Here is a 25,701-nt window from a genome sequence, read left to right on the forward strand (position 1 = left end):
GAAAGTCTCCGAGATACAGCTAACACCGAGATCACCTGTTGGTCTCTAGATACGTAGAAAGGACTGGAAGTATAGCAGAGGAGGGAATTGATTCAAGCCCTGGAGGACGAAGTCGGCTGACTCCCTATTTTTGCCGCACTCGGTTCCCTACATTCTCTTCCCTACAAACCTGACCGGTAGATTTTTTTTTTTGTCTTTCTGTGAGTATAATCCTAAATATACAATGTTATTTATATGCTATAATCTATTAAACATGGGAAGGACACTTCCAGCAAGCTGGGAAGCCTGAGAATACCCTCCCTTTTACTTACCTTTCCCCCCGAACCTACAGCTAAACATCCACTTGAAAATCCCAGAACTCGACTCCAAGGCTTTATTCTCCCAACTATCCCCTAGTCTGCCGCTAGGTTGTTGAGCGGGCTCTCCTGCTCCGCCGGACGTGCAAAGCACGCATGCACTTCTCCCAGATTGTTTTGTCAATCCGGGGACCTGCATTCGTACTCTCCACTCCCCGGCTTCCTAAAAAAAAAAAATCTTACTCCTTCGTACAAGGTGAGGGAAGGAAATTTTGCAACGTGTGACTTCCACAGGCCGATGCACACGCAGTGCCCGGACCGGGGAGTCTCACGGTCAGACTCTTCGAGGCGTGAGTCCACCGCGGCGTACGCCGCCGTAAAGGTTTCCCAATAAAAGGTGCATGAAAGCTAGAGACCCGCCTCCCGAAGCCGCAGCCCCCTCCCCCGCCTCCATTCCAGGCGCGGGGCAGCACACTTTTTCCTCCCTTGGGGGGGAAAAAGGCGAAGCCGAATTTTAACGTAAACATATTTGCATAGGCCCCTCCCCTAGGCCCCGCCCCTAGGTGGCGCGGGCGCGCGGCCGAACGCTAGCGCCAGGGGGCCGGGTGGGGGAGGAGGGGCCAGTCCTCCGAGAGCCGGGTTGGGCTAGCGGCGCCACGATTGGCCTCTCCCGACTCCGCCTTCAGCGCATCTCATTGGCATCTCATTAGTTGTTCGCTCGGGCTCCCGAGGCAGCCACCACTGCCAGTCTGAGGCAGGTGCCCGACATGGCGAGTGCTGTGCTGCCGAGTGGATCCCAGTGTGCGGCGGCAGCGGCTGTGGCGGCGGCGGCGGCGCCTCCCGGGCTCCGGCTCCGGCTCCTGCTGTTGCTCCTCTCAGCCGCGGCACTGATCCCCACAGGTAGGTTGTGGGCACCCGCGGATTGGTCCCGAAATCTACCCCCCCGGGCACCCCCCAGGAGCCGTAGCTATGGAAGGGGGGGGACGTTTCCATGACAACCTCCCCCCCACTTCCTAAATCCTAAGCGGCGGGAGCGTGGCAAGGAAAGTCGGGGCTGCGATGTAAAGGGGCCGAGGGGTCGGCGCCCCTTCTCTCCGGCCCGCCGGCTGCGGATGGGCGCCCTCAGGGATGGCTGCACCCACACCTCTTCTTTCTGGCGTAGCGCGGGGTGCTGAGTGGAGTGAGCTCAGGGCCGGGGGCTAGCGCGTGGGGGAAGGGGAGCCCTCTGAGGCTCCCCCGAACCTTCCGGACCCTCCGAAACTCGCTCTTGTCCCTGGAACTTGCAGGTCCTACTGTGTCCCCAGGCTAAGCCTTCGCCCCCTCCGTTCAGCTCGGCCCCCGGGTCGATTCTCCTTTCCCCAAAGCTTTCTCCTCGGTGGTCCCCAGGACATCCCCACAGTCGTGTCCTCTGCCCCCCCTTGCCCGCGCTCTGCAGGTCCCCCGCCCCAGAGCTGCACGCCTCTCGTGTTTCCCTCCAGCCGAACGCAGCCCCGCGGCCCCCTCCGCTGGGCTGCGGGTCGGCTTGGCTGGAATCCAGGCAGGGAAAGTTCCCGGCTCGGGGGGCGGCCGCTCGTCGCCGCCGCTGCAGGACGGCTCCTGGAACCCGCAGCCGATCCGCGCCGCGGAGGCCTCTGCCGCGAGTGGGGATCCGGGATTTCCCGGCTGCGCGTCCTTCGGGCAAGCGGCCCGCAGGTGGTGGCGGGGGCGTTCGCGGCCTCTGCGGCCCGGCGCTCGCCCTGCGGGCCTCGGGGCGCTCCCCGCGTGGCCGGCCGACTTGAGAATCTGCCCGGGTGGCGGCTCTGCGAGCGCCGCGCCTTCCTTGAAGACGCCGAGCGCTTGGCATGAGCCCCGCGTGTGGCTGCCCCTGTGCCGGGCGCGTTGGCGCGGTCGGGAAAGAAGAGGGCAGTGTTTGCATTTGCTAACAAAAGGGAGCCGGAGCTCTTCCCCACCGGAGAGGCCGGCCGCGCTGCGCCCGTCTTCCCGCCACCTCGCCGCTCTTGCCTGCCGCGCGGCGTCCCCTTGCTGCTGTGCCGCCTGCCTCTGGCTCCGGGCGACCGGCTGGACCCAGCGACACCGGGCGGTGGCGAGAGGGCGGCTGGGCTCGAGGGGGATGCACTAGGGCTCTGTGTCTGCAAAAACCCCTCCTTGCAGCTCCGAGCTGCAGGACCTGGGAGCAACAAGTGGTGGAGGACGCCGAACTCAGCCCCCCCACCTGCGGAGCCCCCAGCCCGGGAAGATGCAGCGCTGGGCCAGCGTGCGGCTCCGGGGGCGCCTTGCTGCTTGGGTTGTGTCTTTTGTTTACACGCTAGAGGACACATAGTTATGTAAACACCGCAGGAGACACGCTGTTGGAGATGGGGATGCTTGGAGTGCTAGCTTCGGATTTAGGGGAAGCCAGGTTGGTTGATTTACTACCCCCCCCCCCCCCCATATAAAAATAGGCTTGGGGAGAAGTCAGTTGTAGAACCCATTTAGGCTCTAAGGGGGGGAGCTTGGCAGCACCTTTTATTCCATCTTGAGAATTTTGTCTTCCATGCTACGGTCTGTCTCCGGATGTTTATATGTTTTTCTTCTGTGAATTCTTAATTTATGAGTTACGAGATAATTAGGTTTAGCCGAAGCCGGTGTGGTTACAACTTAATTTCTGGTGATGCCACTGACTTGGACGGGTTCGATAGAGTGTTCCCGAAAGACATCCCTGGTGCTGCATTGTAAAAAGCGCCAGTGTCAGTTAAACGTGAGCGCGAGTAAAGGCTGGGTAACTGGCGCATTACAGAAGCAACAATAGACTTGTATTGGCTGCAGAACGTAGGGTGGGGGTGGGAAGCCCTGGTCCAGGATATTGCCTTTCGACGTAAAAACGGGAATCATGCAATGCCACTAAACCAGCAGAGTAGAATTGGATTCTGCCTCCCTTGCGAAGCCTGCTCATTGAAGGCTCCGGGTAGTAACAACAGTACTATATTTGTACTCTCTCTTCGGTGAGAAGTTGCCTTTCCTGGCGAGGGATGTGTGCTGACTTTAAGAAGGAACGGTCTGGAACTCAACCGTGCATGTCAAAGCTACAGGAAAATTCTGTTGCCAGTTACCATGGAAGCAGCTTCTTGCTCTTGTGTACATCCCTGTTTGTACGCCGCTTATCAGATTGTGTTCAAATTAGAAAGTAATTGGGCTAGATTTGCAGTGAGGGGATGAGATGACTTTCTTTAATATTTTGAAGGCTGTGTATGTATGTATGTATGTGTGTGTGTATGCATGTATGCATGTATACAGTTTGAGAGATGGACTTGGCTAAGCCCTAGATTCCCTACTACAGGGGTCAATCTCAGGTGGACGCTCAAGGACTTCTTTTCCTCAGATGCTAAGTTAAAGCTTTCTCAGGGGCCTCTGCTTCGCATTCCCCGGGTTAAGGAAACCTGTTGGTATCCCCTTCTAACTTCATTAGGCTTGTCTCGTTCTCCTCCACGCCGAGAAAGCCAAATCTTGCTATTGTGCTTTGGGTTCCTGGTTCTGTTTTCCTCTGTTACCGAAGCCATCCTAGCTGCACCCCAACCCTCACCTCCATTCCAGAGAAAATCTAACCCCATGTCTCCTGTGGTGTTTGGCTGAAACCCACCTGTATGAGATGCAGCCAAAATAGATTGTCCACACTGTTCTAGTGGCTCCCGTCTGGTTTAAGGTGCAGGCATGCTGCTATTTAGATCCTGAAGGAACCTGTGGTCGATCACCCCACTCTTAAGCCTTTTTCAGGATTAGAGAAGATGGTTGATAGATGGGTGGGGGGATTTGTGAGGGTGGCAGTTAGTCCTGGCTTGCTGTAGCGGGTTGGGGCTTGCATACCAGGGACAGGGACTTTGCAAAAGTGACGCCCTGCTATTGTTGCCTTTCTCTGCATCAAATTGAATAGTCGCGGGAGGGACTTGCACTTGCCCGTGATAGCTTCGATAAAATATCCCTCATTAATGCCACTTTATATTTACAGTGTGTCACTGGAGACGCACAAGGCTTCATTTAGCGACTTGTGTGACGAGACAAGCTTGCATTATTTGCCCGGGACATTTTGGAGGAACAAGAGACCCATTGAGCAATCTTTTGAAATGAACAAATAAGAAAAAAAGGGGGGAATAAAAGAGCAGGCAGTTCTCTGGAACAAAGAGCTTTATTCATATGGATGTTGTACATGCTTTATCCAGTTTTCCCCAGTGGCTTTCCTGGTGAAGGGGAGTGGGACGGAGAAGCTGATAACAGGCAGGGCACTCTGGTTTCCTCTCTTACTTCCTGACTTCCCGGTCTTCCAGAAGTTGGTCCCCTACTCGCTGCCTGCTCCTCTCCACTCCCTCCACACCCGCAGAGTGGGACAGGCTCTCCGGATCCAGAGGAGGTTTTGAAACCTTTGTTTCCCTGCCACTGTTGGCTCTCATTGGAAGACACTGCTAGGTAGCTACCTGTTGAGACTGATCAGCATCGGACAGTGTGCTGGGTGAAGGGAAAGAGACGTCACTTTTCTATGACATGTGTCAAGATAGGGAATGTCAGAAGGGTAGGTGAGACATCTTGCAATTACATTAGCCTCACTGTGTTTATTTTTAAGGGGGTTGTTGAAATGAAAATCCCGATTTTTAAAGGTCATCATTAATGGTGCTCTTGGATTTTATCTGTAAACTTTATCCCATACTAGGTACATTTCAGCTTGATACATAAGAGGTTTTTTTTTTTTTTTTCTAATTTTTAATTCTTCGGCCTCCGTTGCTGAGTGGTTTTTTTTTCTTTAAAATTGATAGAACTACGATGAAAATCAGTGTTATGAGACTCATTCTTACTGGGTCTGATTATGTGACATTTAAAAGCTAATTTGTCATAGAATTTGTATTTAATTAAAGAAATTGTGTGTCTGTGTGTGTGTGTCGCGTACATAAATGTTTGTGTGGAGTTAACAAAAGGCCATTTTTATGTGAGGGTATTTCTTAGACGAGGCCAAACTAATTGATACTGTGGTTTGAATGGAAATTGGCCACATAGGAAGAAAACGTAAAAGCAATTCTACGCAGAGGATTAAAATGCTGTCTGTCTGTCTTTGGAAGAATGCTCCTGACCACTGTGCTGGCCATTCTTAACAGAAAGTCCAGCACAGAGAGGAGAAATCACACAGCGACATCTGTTGCGGAACTGGAAACTTGCTGCTTCAAGATGCAAGCAATTAGTCCCGTGTAAGCACCGAGTAGTGGTATCAGAGTGTGTGGACTGATACAGATAGGAACATGTGCACACATACATTTGCGCACACACACACACACACACACACACACACACTATACAGGAGTCCACATACCCAAATGAAAGCACTAGAAAATGTAGAACATTGGAGCACCGACGTGCTTTAAGAAATATTAGAGACTCTCATGAATATAGAACTTTGGAAAAGGAAAGGTAGTGGAAATCTTTTTAGGAAATTCCATTGTTTTCAGGTGAGGCCACTGAAGCCCTGCTGAACCGAGGCTGGGCTACCTGTAGATCTCGGGTGGGGACAGGTCCCTTGATGTCCAGCCAGTGGACCTTCTGTTTTTCCTCCTGGCAGGGATGCCTGGTCAGAGATACGGATCGTGGGTAGATACTACCTTAACTAAAACTGTTTTGTATTCGGAAGGCAGTGAGATTGTTTGCTCTAGGTATGGATCAGAAGGAGTGACCCCTGGGAAGAAAGGACAAGCTCTTGGTACCTTTGCCTTTGGTGTTGACAAATGATCCTGCAACCTCTGGACTTTATTTGGCAGCCACCGCGCGGATGTCGTCCAAAGTGCCTTCATATGGGAGACTGCTGGGCTGTGTTGTAATAAGTCACACAGGCGAAAGCTAAGCTTCAGGAAGCTCATGTTTTGGTTCTTAAGGATTTCATTTGTCTTTTCTTAAATCTAGAAGAAGAGCCTACCTTGGTTTTCTTTGCAGGTTCTTTCTCCTTTGTCATTTGTACAGAAAAAGCTAAAAGGATTTTTTTCTTTTTCTTAAAGGGAAACATTTTTTTTTCAGGATGACTTTTAAATTGGCCTTATTTTCTCCCCCCTCCCCCTACTTTCTTGTGGGAAATTGCAAGAATACACAAAAGCAGAAAGAATTCCCTATTAAACTCTGCGTGCAAATCCTCCAGTTTCAATAGTTACCCACCCGAACTCATCTGTCCCCTCTGGGCTTTCTGTTCCTCCCAGATTATTTTAAATACATCTTGGGCATCCTATAATTTCTCCACAGTTACTTCAGAATGAGTTTCCCTACTCATAATTGCAGTATCATTATCTGAATTATACAGATTCTCGACTGGATATACAGAGCCTTGCCCGCTCCTCTTGCCTGAGGAGGGCGGAATGAAGGGTTGCCGCAGAGGGTAGTGGCCACGCAGGGGCAGGAAGCACAGTGGATGCCTGCTTGTGCCGAAGAGACCTTTTCTGTGGTTTAGTTTATTTTGAGCAAGGTTTTGTTTGGATCGGCTAAGAAGAGTTTTATTGTTGTGTAAATATGGTTGTGTAAATATGTAGTAATTGTGACTAATCCTCCACTGTGGCCTGCAACCTTGATGAAATTGGCCATTTCCAGTTGTCCCCATAATGAATACCCTCCACCCGCAGACTTTCGTAGGGAAAACTTATTTTAGTTCGATGGCTATGAGATACCATATATATACCTATGTGTGTGTGTGTGTGTGTGTGTGTGTATGTGCCTTCAGGTCCTCTTAAATGTTGCTGCATTTTGTACATATATTGCTTAAAAGAAAAAAAGGCCATTTCTAACTGGCTAAGTGTTGATTTCAGTCTGTAACTGAAGTGATGAAAATGCCTTCCGTGGCATGGGAAGCCCATACTACGTACCGTGAGTACTCTGCTGTTATTTTTGTGGGTTGGGCTTGAGTGGTAACGGGAGTGAAAATGTTGCTAATTTTATTTCTCAATATTTACCCCATTCATTTAAAATGTGATTTTTTAATATTTCAATTGAAAATACTGGACAGCCTTATTGTTCATTTCCGAAATTCTTCCGCCTTCCCTGAAAATACATGCATGGCCTCCGTTTTCTAAGGTTTGTGACATGTAACGCCCATTTTCCCTCTTTCTCTCCCTGTCTCCCTACATCCCTTTCTTTTTTATTAAATGTTTTTTAAAAAGATATTTATTTCATGTATATGAGGGTTTTTTCGTTTTTTGTTTTTTGTTTTCTTTTTTGCTTACATGTATGCTACATGCACCAAGTGTGTGCCTGGTGTGTACCGAAGTGGGCATCGCATGCCCCAGAGCCGGGACTAGCAATGGCTGTGAGTTGCTCTGTGGATGCTGGTCACTGAACCCAGTCCTCTGCTCCTATCTCTCCTCTGACCCCTTTCTCCAGCGCCTTCATTTTGATTTTAGTGACGCTTCTTCCTGATGATTTCATTTAATACAGATACAAATCTGAAGATTTTGGCGGTGGTTGTTGTTCCCAGCCGAACAAGAAATTACTTAAGGGACAATGTTGAGGGGTCTGAGAGGACCTGGCCAGGTAAAAACCCATCTCCTGAGTTGGCCACTGGTCAAGAAAATGCATGAAGGAATTTGTATATTCAGGGTTTAGGGAATTTCATCAAAATGTGATTTAAAACAAAAACAAAGCCCCCTCCAAACCCCAAACAAACAAACAACAACAACAACAACAACAACCCCCCCCCAAAAAACAACCCTCAAAACCTTTTGTTTGTCTGGAAGCTATCAGTGAAGGAAGGAACCCACTGGAATGTTTGTAATCATAAGTGATACCTCCTCGTTGGAGTTTCAGAAGCCACGGTTTCTTTTTCAGAGATTTAAATTGCAGGTTCTAGCCAGCAGCTGCTGTTGGGGTTAATGAACACTTTTTCTTTTTAATCTTTGAAGGTCTTCCAGTGCTTGGCCTCCAAAGCCTTGGTGCAGTTGTCCACGGACAAGGAAGTAGACAAAGGGACATGTAGGTATTTATGTGGCCAAAATGATGCGTAGCCTTGATGGTTATGCCGGAGAGGAACTCAGTGTTAAGGTTGATGAAAGCAGGCGCCAAGGGAGCCTGTTAATGATCTTGGGGTCTTGAACAAAGGAAGAGCTGTGGTGAGGAGTTGACAAAAACAAAACAAAACAAACAAACAAAAAACCTTAGTGGATGTTGCTATGGCATCTAGCTGTTTAACCCAACATTTTGACCTAGGCATTTCAGAATGTGAAGTGAGCTTGGAGTGCAAGTCCCGTGAAATATATTCAAATGCTACTCAGGGTTTGAAGTTGGTGTTCCAGTGAGCGTGGACTTGTGTACATGCTTAGAATAAGTGTCTTGCTCTTGGCAGAATTCTTTGAGAAAAGGTAGACCGTCTAATTCCCCCTCAGCCCTCAAGCATGAGACTGCACCGTCAAGTTAGAATTAAGTTATACCACCCCTGGAGGGTGGGGAGGAATCTGTCTGAAAACAAAGGGCTTACCTGCCCGTTTCTCCCATCGCCCGCACCACATACATCTACACATGGCGGTGATAGCATTTCTGAAATGGACCTACCTTTTCATTGTTCTGCCACTGGTAAGAACGTCCTGCAAGGTCCTCTTCATCATTGGGAGCAGTACGACTATTATCCCTGTGTCCCTAAGCTTGGAGCCCTTTCCCATTCTTTACCTTGTACTATATCATCATCATCATCATCATCATCATCATCATCATCATCAGACAGGGCCCCATGTTTCCAGGGCTGGCTAAGAACTGGCTGGGTGTAGCCAGAGTCAGGGATGATTTTACCTGCCAAGGATGAGGTTTACAGGTGTCTGTCAGCCATACCCTGTTTATGTGGCACTGGGCAGGGCACCTAGGGCACCAGGTGTTTGAGGCAGGGCCTTTCCTGACCAACCTCATTTCCTAACATTGAAATTAAATGGGCCACATCTTTTTCCCCTTCATGACACTCTAGTATCTTAACGACCACCAGGTGCTGTGCTTTCCCTCTAGAAGGTACCTAGCCCTTTCCCTCCTTCTCCCTCCTCCCCCCCACCCCCCCTCCAGCCCTCTCTCTGCTACTCAGGAGGTAGCTCAGGCCTGTGTGCCTCTCTGGGCAGGCTCCTGGAGCTTCCCTTTCAGAGACCGAATCTCAAGTTCTTGTTTCCTGCATGCAGCTCAGCCTCTGCACTGTTTTGTCTTTAGGTGGTTCCTTCCTCAGCTGCTCTCCCGTTTCCTCTCTAATTGCCTTATTACTTTGCAGCCCAATCCCGATGGAACTGGAAGACTGATGATTCTGCAGTGAACCCGAGGAGGGAAGTGGTCCTGCCTGTGAGCCTTCATCTGCTTGCCGTGCCATAAAACGACTCCGCTTTTCCTTTAACTGTCTGTCTTGGCTCATAGGTGAAGGATGCCCAGTTCTTCTCATCGCTGTTGAGAGTGGACACCTTTCCTTTCTGTCTTCCATCTTAACCAACCTGCACTTCTTTAAAGCAGGCCTCCATGCCGGCCTTTCTTTTTCTGCTTTCCAGCTGTGTGCGTAGCTGTGTTTCTTTATGCCAATTAGACACCCAGACAAGAGTTGTCATTGTCGTGGCCATGGTGTTCATGGAGTGTTTAAACCTCAGACTATTCGAAAATATATTGTGGCTGTTTGGTAGAGCTAGCCTAAAAGGATGGTGTAAACGGTTTAAATTACAGTCTGCCAAAGTAATACTTTCAGCCTCAAGTGAAGTTCTTTCAAAGAAGGACCGGTCTCAGGGGTTAAAAAACAAAATCAAAGGGCCTCCTAGTGGCTCAGTATGAGATCAGCTGCCCAGCAGGTGATCCAGGAAATGCTGCCTCACAGACATCTTGACGCTTGCCTCTTGTGCATGTACTTACTAGGGAAACCTACCTGAGAAGTGTAGGCGAGGGCCTTTTAATCCCTGGCCTCTACCGGCTAGTGTTTGGGAGTAGAACTTAATTCAACACAGTCATCCAGCTTTGCCAGTTTTGTGGCAACTCTAGTTGCTTTTTGGTAGATGATACAGAGGACAAGTTATCATTGGCCCAATAAACAAAAAACATGGAGTCCTTCCATCTCAGTCTCACCAATGAACTTGTTACGTTAGGGATCCTTTCAGGGGATCTGGTATTGCCACCTGCCATCCTTCTTGCCCTGGGTTTTCCCTGTCTGGTGCAGTTCTTGCTGGTACACAGAGGTTAGCAGTGTGATAATAACGGTGGCGCTGCAACATTTGATGGTCCTCCGACGTTCTAGGACAGGCTTGTGTGCTTGGCTCTTTGCCGCATCTGCCTATGTTAAGTCAAGCCGCCCAGTCGCCCTTGCAAATCATCAGCTCCGTTCTTCTGAATAAAACAGGAGCATCGCCTCATTTCTCTTGCAGAAACCCTTATTTAAACAATGAAAACTTTAACGATAGGGGAAAAAAAAACCCCAAGTTAATTTAGTACTAAATTACTGCTCAAATGGTTTTATCTCTTAAAAGGTTCAAGTAGAGATTAGCTTAAATGACAACCCACTTTCACTTTTGCTTATGCCTATCTAGCGAGGGAGCATCCTTCTGAAGAGTTCCTGCCCCTTGTCTCCAGCTTTGTTAGCAATCACAGGAACGTTAAGCGGCTGTTGGCACTGCTCGCTCCTGGAGCAGATCTCTCCAACCCTGGGCTAGGTTGCTTCAGGTTCCACAGCAGGAACATGAAGAGAGCAGCAAGGCAGCCTGCCTTGCAGGGTGACAGCAATCAAAGCAGACCACACACAGGGGCATGTTTGAGCTGGAGCATCCATGTCTGCCCATATCTTTATTAAAATATCTACCTGGTGGTGGTGGGTAATGGCTACCAATACACAATCATTTCTAAATCCCTCACACGTGAGGCAATATTGGAAAAAACATGTTGAAAGGATTAATTCAAGATGTTCTCGGCCTGCTTTGAGGGGAAGTGAAGGAATAAAGTGGAATCATGTAACATCAGAGAAACAGCGTGATTATGATCTAATTATTAGGCTTTTAAACACAGACTTTATTATATTAATCAACCTCTTATATTATATTTGCTATATTAAATAAAGACATGGTATTGCTAGCCCATAAGGCCATTGGAATGAAAGCAAACATTTGATTTATAAAAATGATTATTCATTTGAGTATCTACTTTATGTTGGGTATATTTTTGACTTCCAAGAAGGTAGTTATATATTTTTTTTATGGGGGTGGCGGGGGGAGGGGATTTCAAAATCACAGGGGACTTGAACTCAGAGCACAGTGACAGTTCATATTTGTATCTACTTTATCTAGAGCTATCAACTGTTAACATTTTGCCCATTTGTATTATTCCCGACATCCTGAATTATATATTCCCAGTTTTTCTTTCTTTTTTTTTCAAACCCCAGGAGAATGAGTAGCAGGCATGATACTTGACTCTTGAGCTTTCGTCGTGGAATTCCTGAAAATCAGGTTATTTTCCTGTGCAGCCTCAGAAACCTTGCTATGCAATTGACATACTTCTGCTATTATTATCTAGAATCCAGACCATACTCTTTGTTGCGTTGGCCCTTCAGCGTTGCTTTGTCTTGCCCCATCTTCAAGTCACCAGCAAATATACACTAGATTTGGTTTTCATGTCTCTGGGATGGAGCCTTCAGTCTAGAACCATTTCCCTATTGTCCATCCTTTTCTTCTTTGCTTTATTTCTCTTTTGTGGTGCTAGCTATCAACCCAGGGCTTCCTGCATGGCAGAAGAGTACTCGTTCACTGGGGTGCACCCCACACAGCATTAAAAGGCTTTTAAAAAGAGCCATCTTTCATGGTTCTGTCATTTTGAGGCCAGGCATGCTGTTTTCTAGAATGTTCTGTGGTGGCTGCACCGATAGATCCTTTTCTCCTAATTAGGCTCAGATTACACATCTTTGGCGAGAATACTGGATAGCTGAACTGATGTTGTCATCTTGCAAGTTCTGGTCAGTTTACCCCTAGAGCCTGGTTAGACATATCAAGGTAATCACTTAGTTTAGTAGATTACATGCCTCTCCACTGCTGCCCCTTTATAATTAATAAAGAAGGCTGTAAGGTAATTTTGGGAGGGCTGATCCTTTCCTCTTACAGCGCTTCTTGAGTCAATGGGCCAATAGCACTAATAAGTGTCTGTGCCAAAAATCATACTGGTGCCTATGAACTTGTCATTTTCCAATGCTCTGATTCCCACATTAGGTGGAGGCATTCCTGTGTAGAAAAGAGCTCGTTCCTCCCCACTCCTTTTTTTTTAAAATGGATTTAAAAATAAAAATGGAATGTGCCTTGACAGTAGCTCATTACCATCAAAGGTGGTCCATTGAGAGCCTCTTCAAACTCTGCTGCCTCATTTTGATGTAGCTTTGCTAGTTAAAATGTTTTATTACATTTACTTATTTTATGTATGTGAGTACATATGTGCCTGTGTGTCCACGGGCGTGCTCTTGTATGTCTGTATTGATCAGAGGACAACTTGGAGAGATTGGTTCTCCCATTTCACCAGAGGGATCCGAGGGATCAAACTCTGGCCATCAGGAACCTTTACTTGTTAAGTTACCTGGCTGGCCCAGTTTTTCTTACGTGATGTCATCAGAGATATGCTTACCTTGAGTGCTTCCTGCCCTGGACCTGGATTTACCTATTTCTCCAATTGAGTCTTGTTTCCTTTTTGTGGAGAAATGCTTAGTAAATAGAAGAGAGTTGTTGCATTCACTAGATTTTGTGCTGTCCTTGCTTCTAGATCTTTCCTGTGGGCAGAGCTAGGACTTAATACTACTTCCTTGTTTGTATGCCCTTCTACCCCATTGCATAAATCTCATTAGCCATATTTAATGTTTGTTCAGTTAAGTCATGATGTGTAGCATGATGCCTTCTGCTCCAGCCTGATATCCATGTTGTTTTTCTCTATCTCCCATTCCTTATAGCATCCTCTGCCCCAGGTGAAAACTCTGGGGCATCAATATCTTATAATTAATATGGAGGAGGTTTTGACATAATCTTACTAAGTAAATTTCAGGGCTTCTTTTTTTTTTTTTGGGTTTATTTGAAACAGGGTTTCTCTGTGTAGCCTTGGCTGTCCTGGACTCACTTTGTAGACCATGCTGGCCTTGAACCCACAGTGATCTGCTAGGCCCTACCTCCCTGAGTGCTATATTCTCTTTATCATTAAAAAAAAAAAATCCTACCCGACGGGGCAGTGGTGGTGCACACCTTTGATCCTAGCATTCAGAAGGCAGAGGCAAATGGATCTCTGAGTTCGAGGCCAGCCTGGTCTACAAAGTGAGTCTAGGACAGCCAGGGCTACACAGAGAAACCCTGTCTCTTCTTCACCCCACCCCAAAGAAAAATTCTACTCAAGAAACAACATATATGGTGTTAACAAGTTGGAGCCTGCATATGTTTCTGTGTGTGTGTGCGTGCACGTGCGTGCTTGTGCATGTATATGCTCAGGAGAGAAAAAGGAGAGGGAGAGGAAGTGTTCTTACAGATTTTTTTTGCTACCTAAATCAGCAACATGGCTAAAAAAAATCTTTTTCTGCTTCTTTAAAAACAAAACAATCTTCCTATTTCATTCCTATTCTGCTTCCTATTTTTTAAAAACGTCCTATTCTTTTTTATTCTTTTTTATTCTTTTTTTTTTTTTTTTAAAGTTGTGTTAGCACCTCTCTGTGTTCTCCTTATTCCACCAACTCTGGGGCGCTTCCCATCTATTTAAATGATCTCCCTGTCACTTGGTTTTGCTTTAGAAACCAGTTTTTTTTTCTGCCACCTCCAATTTCTTTCTTTCAAAATAATATTTTTCTCGGGTGGAGTTTTGTATATATTTTTAGTTTTCTAATTTCCTTGAACAAGAACTGCTTTTCCAAACTAATACAATGTCCCTGATATTGATTGGAAATAGGACTGATTTTTGGAAGGACAGTCTTGCTAGCCTTTAATATTTGATTTTTTTTTTACTTTGCTTTTCATCAATCATTTAAGAAATTCTTTTTCCCATCTAGTAAGTTGGATAATTACAGCACAAGCTCCAACTTTTCCTTCCTTTTTTAAAAAAATTCTTTTTTAAACAAGGTCTTGAAATTCTAGCCTGGAATTTACCATGTAGCCCAGACTAGCCTTGAACTGGAGGTGATTCTTCTACCTCAGTTTCCTGAGTGCTGGGGTTACAGGTGTATACCACCATTTCCAGCTGTACTAAAAAAAAAAAAATGTAATATAAGTTATTTTAAATTGCACACCCAAGGTGCCCTTTGCATTTAAATCTCAGACCCTGTTAAAAACCAACCAACCAAAAAACCCCAGACTTGCCTGCTGGAGATCTCCACGGAGTGTTCTACAGTCATCCCAAATAACATGAAACAAGAGCAGTAGGTATGACTTCCTGTCTGTATTCATGAGGTCATTTGTTCTCACTGACACCCTGCAAGCTTTTCCTACTGTTGCTTTCTCTTACGGGTAGGAACTGAGAGCAGGAGGAGAGAGAAGAGACACAAATAGCAAATAATAGATGTGGGACACAAACTGGATCAGTCTTCCAACGTCATAATTTTAGACAGTATGGTTTTCAGACCACAATGTCTATAATTGAACCTAACGATTTCCCCGCCTCCCCATTCCTTGCCCTACCCTGAATGTCCCTGATGAAGTGTCTTGCTGTCTACCCTGGAGTTTGACTGGGTGTGGCCTCAGTGCCACTGCCTCCTTCGCCATCTTCTTCCCCTCCAATAGTTAAGAAGTCCTTCTCATCTCTATTCTGCAGATGAGGAAAGTAGATCTTAGTTGGCCTAACAGTGCCTTAATTGGTCCATTTACTTCTGGCATCGTCCCTTATAATGAATCGTTCGTACTGTTTCTAGATGGGTCGTTCTGAAATACACGCTAGATTGTCACTTCCTAGTTTAAAACCCTTAAATGTGTTCTTGATGCTTTTAAGACAAGGCTTACTCCGTGGCCTGCAGTGTCTTTCATCACCTCCCGTCTCTCCCTCCCTCCACCCTCCTCTCCTCCCAGCCCTCCACACATGGACCACGGAAGTAAATGTGTTCCTACTGCCCCATGGTCTCTCTTGTTGGTGTATGCACATTTTCGGTCTCTGGCTGACTCTTGTGATTGTCAGATAGGCTCAGCACTGACTCCTGAAGGTCCTTCCATGACGACTCAGCTTGCTTAGGTTGAAATCTTTTGTTCCTCTTTGTACTTTGCTCAGGGATGTTCCTGACTTGGCTTGTTCCTTCCCACCAAGCATCCTCCTTGGAGTCCAGCCTCCTCCATGTACTTGTTGTATGTTTTGGTTTCCTCCAGCTTCTTTCTATGGAGAGAAATGTATCATTTCTTTACCAGCCTCTGGGTTAGCAAATTTAAACCACATACAGAATGGCCGAAGTTTGCTGTTTCTTTTTCAGCTGTTATGTAATTTCCCAGGCAGACTATACTACTGTCCTTGTAACTTTCACTACAGCTTTTCTGATTCTTCCATCACGTTTGGCATTTAACCTTTTTATGTGTTTACATATGCCTATGTGTCTTGAGTAGAGGGATGATTCCTTACTTATATTGATATCCTTAACAGCCCTGAGCCCACAGGCCTGTGCGTAACACATGCTCAGTGTGCATGAATTGGCTACTAGGTGCCCATTACAGCTTTTCTAAATCTTTTCAGTGTGCGTGTGAACAGGGGGGATGATGACACCAGTTCAGACTTGAAGACCAACTTGAAAATGAGCTGTGCTAATTCATTCTCCAGTGTCCTGTTACACAATTGTTTTTCCAATATGTATGTGTCCTGTCCTTTTTCACTTGTGAATTCCCGTAGTTGGGATATAAAATTTGTACCAGGCTTACTCGTTATGAATTTAACATAGAGGTTGTCCTGTCACCAACTTTTAAGGCTATAATTCTCCCAAGAGTTTGATTTATTTTTTCTTCCCCTGCTCATGGATGAAGAACTGGAGAATGCCCTATCATTCTGAAGCTTCTTGTGTTTGTTCATACTTGTTGGGCAATCACTGGAAAGATTTAGACTGCCACCCCAGATAAGAGATCTCTTCCCATTTATTTAGTCACTCCACAGTCCTGGGATAGCTGGACTGTGAGTCATTGCTGAGGTTATAACGGCAAGGCAAGAACCTTATCTCAGAGGTCATCTCCTCCTCCTCATGTCGGCTTTCAGGAGGATCTTGTCTTAAAACTGAGATATATTCTTGAAAGAGGTGGTGAACGTAGGGAAATTTAAACCTCAGGGTAACAATTTTCCCTGTACGGTAATAAAGATATATGTGGAGTCAGTGGCGGCAGAATCAAAAAATAGATCACAGTAATCGGATCACACATGAGAAATGGCTTGTTGCTGTGCTTAAAAACATGGGCAAGGCAGTGTTTTTTTTTTTTTCTGGAGCTGTTTCCACTCTTTGTGACTACATCGTTGGTAGGAATTAAGACTGAGACAAAATGAAGCTTATAAAGTTAATTGCCTACAACTGGTCTCGGTTTAAACAGATTGCTTTTCAGTCACCATGGAAGACGGGCGAGTCTGTGTGCAGGAGGAGAGCATAGTACTTTCTGCTGCTACCTTGTAATTCAGGAGAAGTTTGGAGTTTGGTCTTTGCCTTGAGTGTACAGGTGGAATCACTGTAACTGCAGTTTATTGCTATAATATTTTTAAAGTATATTTGTATCACTGATGTACTGTGACCTTGTGCAGGTGTTGGAGAGGAGGGGGTGGCCAGTCCTCTCTCTCGCTGTCACAAGTGATGCCAACTCACTAACCTTACCTCCTGGCAGGCTGGGGATGGGAGGACTTGTTTTTGTTTTTGTTGTTGTTTTTTAATGGCTTCTTTCTACAGTACTGTCTTCATACTCACAGCCACCCTTTGAGACTGCTCTTCCCCAGCCTGAGGCTTGTATCCAACCTACTCTGGATTTGGTGCTTTAAGTACTTTGAGTGATGGGGATCGTAGTATTTACGGATGCCTCTCCTGTAGCTTGTGTTGTATGTTGCTTGGGCTTCATGAGTGGATTACACAATGAGCTGAGGTTTGGAGGGGAAGGACAGTTTTCCTTTAGTTCTACCACGTGCCACGTTTTCCTTCTTGGGAGGTGTTTTTTCAGGGATTGCCCTTTTGAGAAATCTTTTAAGTTGAAGGCATTAATCCTTTTTTTTTCCCTTACCATAATTCTTCAAAGACATATCCTTATCAGTGTGACCTACTGTCAAGTTAATAACGATTTGATGGCAATATCCAAGAAAAATTACACCTTTGTAATACAGATTTGGCCAGTGAATTAATGTGTAGTGTATGGCAGGTATCACCCAGGAAGAAAAGATGAGTTAATCAGTTTCCGTTTCTTCTAGAGTTAGGTCGTGAATGCTTTGCTTATCCTATTTTAAAACAGTTGCATTTAGATCCTGTCTGTGTGGTTGCTTATTTCATTATTTTGGTCATTTGCAGAAAACAAGTTGATGATTCTTTAAATAACCCGTCGGTTCAGTTTTCTTTTCATCCATATAGTTATTCCTCAAGTGTCCTCGCCCGTTCATGGCAGAGTGTGAATCAATCAAAAAACTTTGTAGTTTAGATTAAGGAAGTAACAGATTTTTTTTTCTTCACCTGTTTTAGCCAAAAAATGATCTCCCATTTTCATATTAATTTACCTATGGTTACGTCTCTTTATCTTACTTTCACAAGGCGAGTGCTTACAGATATGTTTTAATAGAATATTTTCCAAGGTTTTAGGCTTTTTAAGAATGAAGGTCATAACCTTCAAGATTTTGGCCTGAACTTCTCATTAAGTAAAGGAATATGAAAAGGAGAGGGGGGAGTAGATAATATATATAATGGGATAACTGAGCAAAGCTGAATTCGTTTTTTTAACATTTCTCTAATGCTGGTGCCCATTGTCGCTCCATCTTAGAATAAGAAGCCCTCCATTTCAGTATCCGATCTACCTGTAAGATGCTCTTTTTGGAAAAAGTATGCTTTGCTTTGTACTTGTCTTGTTTAATTTTGCTTTAAAGTTTTGTAGAAGTGATTTAAACAAAATGATTCCTTCAAAACAGCAGGGCCACAGAGATCAAAGCTCTGTGTATTGGCCAATCATATGAAGTCCGAGGTTATCCACCATCGGCAGTGATGTACAGTGCTTATTATCTGTGTGATATTTCCTCTCTCCCATTTGCTTTGGGGTCTCACAAGATGTGTCAGTGGCTGCAGCAGAGAGTTGGAGAAGGAGTTGAGATTTTTCCATCACTTGGCATGCCCGACTTCCCATCAGGAGGGAACTAGTTGCAAGTGGGAGTGTCTCAAAGGCTTTCCAGTGAAATGAAGTTCTGAAAAATGCAGGAAAGATTTTTACAGAGTAAGAGGTGAGGACCAGAGATGTTCCAGCTTGAGGAGCGCCATGTGACTAAAGGCTTATGGGTAGAAAAGTGGAAGTGGCTAGTGAGAAATAGGATTAGCTAAAGATAAGGTGCGGTGTGGAAAACCTTGGCGTTTGAGTTTAGATTAAACATAGGAAGCCATTTGGAGCTAATGAAAGCTTTTGAATAGTGAAGTAAAAATAAGTGTCGTTTAGGATGTGGATCTGGGAGCGATTAGAAATTGAGACGTTTGATTAGAAATAGAGCACTATGGTGGGGGATAATAGTTTAATCCTAATGAAAACTTGAAGTAGGCCAGTGCTGGGAGAAGGGAAGCAGAACCGACTAGATTTGGTGGCTGAATGGAAAAATGGGAAGTGAGGGAGAATACAGAGCAGAAATGAAGATGGACTGTGATTTTGAGTTTGAGTGACTAGAAAAATGGCTGTTCCAATTAAGATACAAAAATGTTATATGTCGAGGTTAGTAAGCTTGGCCTGAACATACTATTTAAGCTGCTATTGACATGTGCAGGAGAAATGTTTAGAAAGCAGTTTGAAATGTGGTGCTTGAGTTTGTGAGATTTTGAGAATAGAGCTGGAGATGTGGATTTGAAAGACTCTGCAAAGAAATGGATTAAATCTTTCAGTATGTATAAAATATGTTAGATTGCTCTAGACAGGGCAAGAGTGTGCGAGAGAGCCTGGAGGAGGTAGGTGTGTCGGGACAAGATGGAAGATTGCTTGGTTGACACCAGGAAGGACAAGTCGGAGGTTTGGATGATTCATGCTGTAGAAAGGACGCGGAGGGGAGATAGGTCGGTCTCATTGAGGTGGAAGTGTCTTTGCTCTGGTGCCAGGAGTCATGCAGGTTACTATCATCGAAGTGAAGGCTTCACCAGAGACAAATGTGCTGTCTTGAATGTTAAGGAGTGCTGCACAAGGTTGTGCAAGCCAGTGGGAGAGACCCGAGTGTCTTAGCGTGCAGTTTGGGTATGGCAAGGCCAGAACCAGATCCTGGTTGCTTTGATTTGTGTTCATTTACCTTTGAGGTAAACAGATCTAACAGGTCGTGTCTTTGTACAAAGAGCCATGGAAAAGCCAGGCGTTGTAGTGCACATCTTTAACCCATGCATTCAAGAGGCAGAGGCAAGCAGATCTCTCTGGGTGAGGCCAGCCAGCCTGATTTACATAACTGAGTTCCAGCCCAGCTCAGGGCCATTTAGAGAAAGACCCTGTCTCAAACAAACAAACAAACAAACAAACAAACACAAAACAAAAAAACCAAACCAACCAACTAAAACAGCAACAAACAGAACTCTGGAAAGCCTGTTCAGCCTGCCTGGTCCACGTACATAAATTAAGGCTCTTTAGGGGGAAGCTCACAACCCTCCTTGTATTTCCTGTGGTGAACGACAGCCTTGGCAGGCTTAAGCTTACGCATGGAGAGAGGATGGCTGGGAACTGTTATTCTAGAAGTGTGCAGCTTTAACAGCCACAACTAGAGAAGAGAGCAAATCCTAGTGTATATAGCCTAGGAAGCCCTTTCAGGGCAGCAAACATTCTAGATCATTAACAGCAGCCCCCTTTCTTCAGATAGGTTGGCAACTGCAGCCCTGGTTCTCAGCTCCTGCAGAGGCGGGGAGGACCCTGCACGGCTCCCATCTCTGCTGTTTGTAGTTGCTGTGACGGTACCCGAGGCCGCGTAGTTTATAAAGAAAAGAGATTTAGTTTGACTCATGGTTCTGAAAGACCAAAAAACACGGTGCTGGCATCTCTTCAGCTTCTGGTGCACCACTTCATGTTGGCAAGGTACACAGGCACACTAGGAAGAGGTAAACATATGAAGTAATGTTGCTTTAAAATAGCCAACTCTCCTGAGATGTAATCCATTTGTGAGAGACTAATCCAGCTGCTGAAGAAAGACATTAGCTTCTCTGAAAGATACTGACTCCCAAGACCATTATGTTGCTAGCCCATTTTAAATATAAACTTTGGTGATGAAAACCAGTTCTAAACCATAGCAGTTCCTCAGCACATATCAATCAGTAGGGGATGGGCATTGAATTGACATTTTTGGAACAGTTTAATCCACAGTTGAGGAGAGAGATGTAGCAACATGCCAAGCCGCAGATTGAATTTTCTAACTCTCTCCATTTTTCACACATATCAGCAGGGCTGGAGACAGAGCTTGGTGGTTGATGTTCCAGCACTTAGGGTTCTAGTAGAGAACTCAAGTTTGGTTCCTAGTACGCACTTCAAGAGGCTCACAACTGCCTGTCACTCTGGTTCCAGCAGATCAGTCAGTGCTGGCCTCCGAGAGCAACCCCCCCCCATAAATAAAATAATAAAAATTAAATCTTAAAAAGCAAGGGACATTTGCAGAATTTCATGAGTTCCTTTAGGAAATATCTGGTCTGAAAGAGGCTTCATTCAGCAGCAGAGTTCTGGAACCTGCTGGCTAGGCTGCCTTCCTTTTGCTGGCTGCGCCTTTCTAGGGCTGTTTTGTGGAACTGTCTGTGATGGTGGACATATTCCCCATCTGCGTTGTGCAGTTGAGAAATCACTAGTGACCTATAACTATCAAGGACTGAAAGCGGGCTTGGTTGCATTTAATTTTAATATAGATCTGAATAGCTACATTCACGTTACCGTAGATGACAAAATGGCCAAAAAAAAAAACTCCACAAAAAACAAAAAACTAAAAACAAAACCCAAAACAACAACAACAACAACAACAACAACAAAAACCACCAAAAACCACCAAAAAACCAAACCAAACCAAACCAAAAAACCACCCAAATAGGTAGACGGCTCTGGAAAAGGTTGTGTTGAAAAGTGGTCACTCCAAATTTAGTGGGTTTCACAGAAGGCTGGTTCAGCCACTGTGGGCATATGAACTATAAATTTTTCTTTCTAATTCTCTTGCTTTTTAGGTTGAAAAGCCTCTGGAATATCTTCATTGTCCTTTCTTCATTTGACGAATTATCCTCTTTACCCTTAAGAGGGGTGTATAGGTCATCGAATTCATGGATTAACAGCACCAGCTTTGTCCTTTGGATGCTCAGTCTGGAAGGTCACTATAATGTGACTATATGGCCACACGCCAATTCACATTGTGGTTTACCCCCCTTTTCTTTCTTTTTTTTTTATGATGCCGAAAGTGAGTGAAATGTGAAAGAAACATTATTCATTTTAAATAGTTTTGACTGCCAGGTTAATGCGACTCTTAAGCGGAGCTTCATGAGGTCTGGCCATAGTAACTGCTTTTAACTTGATTTAAAGTTCTTAAACATTCTGAATTGCCTCACCTAATCTTTTTATACTGAACGTACAATTTTCAGGCTCTTTTTTATTTTCAAATCCATAACTGACAGCTGCTCAACACCTCATTCAAATAGTTTTAAGAGTTTTAGAGAAAAGTTGGGACAGTCTGGATTTACTGCCATCAGTTGGATTGAGATACTGTGGATTTAAAGATGATAGAGAGGGAGAGAGAGAAGCAGGAAATAATTATTGCATGTTCACTGCTGGCCCAATGACAGGGATTTGGAACTGAGTAACCGAGAAAATGAGGAAGCAGCGGAAGGACGTTTGAGTACACTTTCAACTCGTAGTCTAAAGAGTGAAAATTCCATTGAAAACCAACTTTGCCTGAAGTGCTTGTTTTATTACACTAAAACTATGAAAACTATGAATGCTGAGACACCCTCTCATTTTCACCCCTGGTATTTAATCTCACAGATTCCTAGCTAATTCTTCAGAGGATTCCACGGGATCCAGTGTGTAGCCTGTATTTCCCAGGTGGAGTTAAGCATTGCATAAGAAAATGGCATCCGAGGACGGCCTTCCATTTCTGCTCCCACTGACCAGTGACTTGCAGCTCACCTGGGTGCACCTAAGAGAAGCTCCAGTGTGTGCGATTGATCTAAGAGTTAAAACAAGGCAGACGCTTTAATTTTCTCCCTTGCTTCTAATGCACTTTGAGTGGTGTGCATGCGTGTGTGCGAAGACTAATTGTATGGAATCTATTCCATCAAGAGACTCATACTCTAGGCTTGTGTGTACTAACGACCCTGTGTGCTCGGAGGCACACGGCTAAAGAGTGCAGTGGAAGTATAGGGCAGGCCTTGTACCTGAGGACGGAGATTTACTCAGCGAAGACTTTCAGAAAGACTTTAGGGAAAGCCAGATAGGTAGATGGGATGGTATAAATTGGAGTGTTTTTAGGTTGAGAGGTGATATGTAGAAAAACCTGGAAACATAAAAGGCATAGGGGATTCTGGGAACTATGTAGATTACTACATTCAGAGCAGGGGAGGAAAGTGATTGGAGCAGCAACAGAATAGGAAGCTAGTGAGGTGCCCATTCAAGGGTACGTACTAGTCAAATCATGAATGACAACTTGATAGTAATGGGTCTGTTTCCAGGTGTTGTTCCATGATAGCTCTCTCTCTCTCTCTCTCTCTCTCTCTCTCTCTCTCTCTCTCTCTCTCTCTCTCTATATATATATATATATATATATATATATATATATATGAGCTATAGACTGGATAGGAAGAATAAAGACCAGAAATAGGTTAACAGTTGTGAGAGTCCAGGGAAGATGAGCTGAAATGATGATAGCCTTGGCCAAGATTGGAAGGAAGTTGGTTTGGGGAAAAGTTGGCTTGAAGTCCGATGAGGAAACGGAGGAGAATCAAGGCTTTTATGCATATTTTAAATGAGGAGACTTAATCAAATTAGAGGTACCACAGAGGGAGATGGGAGGTAAAGAAAGGGGAGTTAATCAGACTCACAAGGGCCCTGATGAGGCGCAGGAAGGACATATGCTTAATGAGCTTGAGTGTACCTTTCATTGACTGACTGACTGACTGATTGAAATGAGAGCTTAGGGAAAGGCTTAGAATTGTGGCTGTAGGTAAGATCCTCCATGGCAGGGCCAAAAAATAACTCAATGGAGGGAGTACCTGTCAGGTAATGCAGGAGCCTGTCCCATGGGATATATGCCTGGGGTGGGCGTGGGGATCAGCTAGGAAGGCTTGACATACCCTTGGAGGGAACTCAGAAGATTGCAGGGGACGCCCAGCTGAGGTTGGACACTATGCTGTAATGTCCCCAGTCTTCTTGGCTACTGCCTGCCCATGCCTGAGCAGCAGGCCCAGTGTCCCTTGTGTCCCAGGTTAGTACTCTTGACAGTTGGGCCCTCTTGAAACCATCTCTTTTCTAGAAGGAAGGAGGTGCATTAGCTCTTTTCTTTCTGTTTAACTTAAAATTTGTTGTATGTTTGAGCATTTGCTTGCATGTCGGTGTGTGACATTTGGGTGCTTTGTGTCTGTGGAGGACAGATGAGGGCATCAGATCCCTTAGAACTAAGTTCCAAACGGTTGTGAGGCACTATTTCGGTTCTGGGCACTAAACCTGAATCCTCTGCAAGAGCCACAAGTGCTCTTAACCAATGAGTCACCACCTCTCCAGCCCCACATGAGTTACTTTTTAAACATGTGACCAAAGACCTGACAAGAAGTACTGTAGCAGAGAAAAGGCATGATTTTGGTTCGTGCTTTTGAAGTTCAGTTTGTTGTGGTTGGGAAGGCATGGTGATGCCTAGCAGGAGCAGCTCGCAGCTTTGATGACAGGAGTGTGAGGGCACTTGTTCATGTCTGTGCCAGCCGAGAAGTGGAGAGAGAACAGGAACTGGGTATTGGTTATAGAACCTAAAGCTCCCCCCCCCCCCCCCCCAGGGACTCACTGCCTCCAGCTAGGCTCCACTCTTAAAGCTTTCACAATGCCCTAGTGTAGTGCCGCCAGGCTGGGGACCTAGGATTACAGTTCATGAGCCTGGGGGATACATTTCGTATTCCTACTGACGAGAGCAGGCCAGTGTAGCAGGGCGTGTGGAGAAGGGGACGTGAGAGAGCACTGATAGCAAATGAATTCAAACCGGGCCTAACATCCAACTGTGCCTTGTAGCTGAGTTTTCTCTTTGTGTCTCTCCTTGCTGTCTCATTGATAAGAATTATGGCGTTTTGTTATAAATTCTCTTTATCTTGTAATTTTGGATCCAAGGAAGTCTATACTATTTTCTCTTTCAGGTTTTTTAAAAATTTATTTAAATTCTTGGGGGGCCAGATTCAAGCAGGAATAACTGTACTCTAGTATTCTTTTGGGTTTGTTTGTTTGTTTGTTTCTTCGAGACAGTTTCTCTGTGAAGCCTTGGCTGTCCTGGACTTCTTTTGTAGATCAGGCTGGCCTTAGACTCACAGAGATCTGCCTGTCTCTCCCTCCCCAAGTGCCAGGATTATAGGCGTGCGCCACCATGTCTGGCTACTCTGGTATTCCAAAAATAAATAAACATGCATATTTCCCAAGAGGAAATGACATTTAATTTGGACTTACAATAAACTATTATCAAATACTGACATGTTTGGGGTTTCTCTTATTATAAACTGCTTACTTTCAAAGTCATGTGGATTTATTTATAATTTATCAATTCTAACTTTCATTTATTCTATGTTTCAGTTGATTTTTCTATTTCAAGAGCGTCTAGTATGCAGCAGGGATTATGATGGTGTAGGCATGGAGTGTGGCCACATCTGTCCTCCTGTCTGTTGAGAAATGACACACAGAGAAATACTCCCGCGACCTGGGCGTCAAACTGATACGGGCAACCTGTCAACTTTCTGGGCTTTGCCTTTCATGCCCTTAGCCTAGACAAGAACCAAGAAGCAAATAATAGCATGTCTGCTGGATAAATAGAGTTTTTTTTTACAGGAGCGGTTTAGAGTGGAGCAGTGGACATCCAATTAATTATCATTGTTTATAATACATTTTCCCCTTTGTCTCTAAGAATGAGAATAATGCAGCAATATGATTGATAAATAAAACATAAAAGGTCAGTTATGGTTGCCCTGGTAACTCTATTTCTCAGCAAGTATTTTGTTCGCCATGAAATGTGTCCTGAGTGATTTACTGGATCTCAAACTTTGAATGCCGTGACTTTTTGTATTTAAATATTGTATGCACTCATTCGGGGAGGGAATGACAGTTTTGTAGGTTATTTTTGAGTTGTG

General features: G+C 45.1%; 1 protein-coding gene and 1 long non-coding RNA gene across 7 annotated transcripts in view; both read left to right on the forward strand.

The window, feature by feature from the left end:
* Positions 1–941: 941 nt before the first annotated feature.
* CADM1 (cell adhesion molecule 1) overlaps positions 942–25,701 on the forward strand; it is a 324,719-nt gene continuing 299,959 nt past the window's right edge. For 2 of the 6 annotated variants that reach the window (XM_084783659.1, XM_084783661.1), the window contains exon 1: positions 946–1,196. In XM_084783659.1, the coding sequence (XP_084639785.1) occupies positions 1,064–1,196 (133 nt within the window). In that variant the 5' untranslated portion in view covers positions 946–1,063. Of the gene's footprint in view, positions 1,197–25,701 lie in introns of all 6 variants that reach the window. The other 4 variants (XM_084783657.1, XM_084783660.1, XM_084783658.1 and 1 more) reach the window with 4 other exon arrangements.
* On the forward strand, positions 2,337–8,946 carry LOC311598532. The gene is made up of 4 exons (XR_014779556.1): positions 2,337–5,503; positions 7,097–7,154; positions 7,722–7,817; positions 8,186–8,946. It is a non-coding gene; the product is annotated as an uncharacterized lncRNA (long non-coding RNA).

Source organism: Acomys minous (genome assembly GCF_964271855.1).
Source record: "Acomys minous genome assembly, chromosome: 5".
Taxonomy (NCBI): domain Eukaryota; kingdom Metazoa; phylum Chordata; class Mammalia; order Rodentia; family Muridae; genus Acomys; species Acomys minous.